Below are 2379 nucleotides of genomic sequence, written 5' to 3'. Positions count from 1 at the left end.
GGACCTGGAAATTTTCTGAATATGGGGGGTAAATGAGAGGGCAGAATGGAAGGTGACCCCAAGACAATGTGCCTGGGGGGAGGGCGGAATATCAGTGTTATAACAGTTAGATATATGTCGGGGAGATTTGGAATTTGAGTGGGAGGAAATGATGAGTTCTTTTTTATCCAACTGTAAAGCTCCAGCTGTGGTTCGTGTAGCGCATGCTTATCAGTACATAAAGTTTTCTTTTGTTTTGCAGTTTGCGTATTCTCAGCACAGCGCCCCTCTTCGAATGAACTGACTTGCTTCACTTTCTCTATAACATATGACTAAAATTAGGGTAATAAAATTCTGACCACTATTTGCTCTTTGATTTTCATGCTTCCCTGTTTTGGTTGATGTAAATCCAATTTTCATTATCACAGTGGTTGGATTCTGATGCAGCCGCCTCCGTAACATAATCCGCCTGCAGCGCCATAAACGCGGGAACTAATCCCCCGGTCGCTTGTGTGCAGTCTGTGATGTGACGGCGGATCTCTGGGGGGGAATTGCCATGTTCACTCACTTCCTGTATAATTGATGTCTATGAGGGTGGAAGACGGACAGACGTATCAGCAGTGGAGTCTGGAGGTCGTAAATTGACATTTATGATCCGGGGACACCAGTGGTGACATTATTGTTATTGTTGATCTGTGCTCTGGCAGTATAAATAAACTGGATGAGTACTGCTGAAACCTGAACTCCAACTATCCCTGCATTAAATCTGCCCTCTGGCTTTTCCTTTTATTAAATCCGACTCCCCTTTATTAGATCTGCTCTCCTGCCTCCCCTTCGTTAAATCTGCCCTCCTCCCTCATTTTCGTTTAATCTTCCTCCTCTTTGTTTATTCTGCCCTCCTGTTTCCTCATTGTTAAATCTGCCCTTCTGCCTCCTCTTCGTTTAATCTGCCCTTCTGCCTCCTCTTCGTTTAATCTGCCCTTCTGCCTCCTCTTCGTTTAATCTGCCCTTCTGCCTCCTCTTCGTTAAATCTGCCCCTCTGCCTCCTCTTCGTTTAATCTGCCCTCCTGCCTCCTCTTGGTTTATTCTGCCCTTCTGCCTCTTCATTTAATCTACCTTTCTGCCTCTTCTTCGTTTAATCTGCCTCCTCTTTGTTTATTCTGCCCTCCTGTTTCCTCTTCGTTTAATATGCCCTCCTGCCTCCTCTTTGTAAATCTGCCCTCTGACCCACTTCTTTGGTAAATCTGACTTGCAGTCTTTCCTTTATTAAAACTGCCCTCCAGCCCTGCAGCTTCCCATACCATGAGGATTCTTGTTCATGCTCATTTTGGATCCCAGTTGGGCTCTTTCCTTAAACTTGGTGCGTTATCTGTTAATGAATCCCTCCCATGTGTTCTCTGCACCCCTTTGTTGATGGAGGAGATCTCTCACAACTATCCCCATTGTAACTCTTGCACATTGTCTCCAACATTCAAGTCTTTTTTTTTTTCATCTCTGCCATGCAGTGTATACAGTTCAAAAATATCAGAAGCCAGAAAACGGGTTAAATGCTCACCTGACCCTCCTATATTCACTCCCGTCCTGTTCTTTTGATACCCTTAGGTGCAATTGCATACAGAGAGGAGGTGACTTCTGCCGACCAGTTGCCAGGACCTTGCGCTGATATATGAGGAGTTGCAGGATGTTACGAATCTTGTGTAAACTCTGACACCAGGGGACATGGAGCTTACACAAAGTTGTGTCTTCGGGGGGGGGGGGGGGGCTACGGAAAAGTGACAGCACCCAGAAGGGTCTAGAATTCAACAGGGTCTAGAACGCCATGGCCTTAGGACGTATTGCCTATAGACAACATTCAGAAATGTATTGGTGATCATCTCCGTTCTTGTTTTTTAGGAGTTCTTCGAGAATCCTGCATTCCGGCCAGATGGCATGAAGCTGTATCCGACTCTGGTCATCCGCGGCACCGGCCTCTATGAGCTGTGGAAAACGGGAAGGTATCGCAGTTATTCCCCAAGCACTTTGGTGGACCTGGTGGCCAGGATCTTGGCGCTCGTTCCACCCTGGACCCGAGTTTACAGAGTACAGAGGTATTTTATGGGAATGTGTAGTCTGGGGTGTCTTGGGTGCATTTTTTCAATGTGTTTGAACTTTGGAGGACATGTTTTATCAGTGCTTAACCCAGAAATCTTTTTGGTGCTTAACCCAGAAAGCTGGTTGGGAAGAAATTGTAGATGGGTGATGGCCCCTGTATTGTGGCCGGGTGGTTGCTGGAAAGTTTTGGGTGGTACGCCTGGCTAAAAGTTGGGGAGAACACTGCTCATCCATTGGGTAGGATTACATTAGGCAGAACTGCAAGCAAATGGCCATTAAATATTTATATATGCCCTGTAATTGGTAGGT

At 46.0% G+C, this 2379-nt stretch overlaps 1 protein-coding gene across 1 annotated transcript in view; it reads left to right on the top strand.

Moving 5' to 3' along the window:
• The window catches only part of ELP3 (elongator acetyltransferase complex subunit 3), a gene marked incomplete in the record, with an annotated part of 54561 nt that overhangs the window by 29759 nt on the left and 22423 nt on the right, over window positions 1–2379 (top strand). Inside the window, 1 exon segment of the mRNA XM_072407222.1 lies at window positions 1873–2066. Coding sequence (XP_072263323.1) covers window positions 1873–2066 — 194 coding nt within the window.

The sequence above is a fragment of the Pyxicephalus adspersus genome, chromosome 4 (assembly GCF_032062135.1).
Source record: "Pyxicephalus adspersus chromosome 4, UCB_Pads_2.0, whole genome shotgun sequence".
Classification (NCBI taxonomy): Eukaryota; Metazoa; Chordata; class Amphibia; order Anura; family Pyxicephalidae; genus Pyxicephalus; species Pyxicephalus adspersus.
Note: the sequence above shows the minus strand (reverse complement) of the source record. Positions and strands in the feature narration are given on the sequence as shown.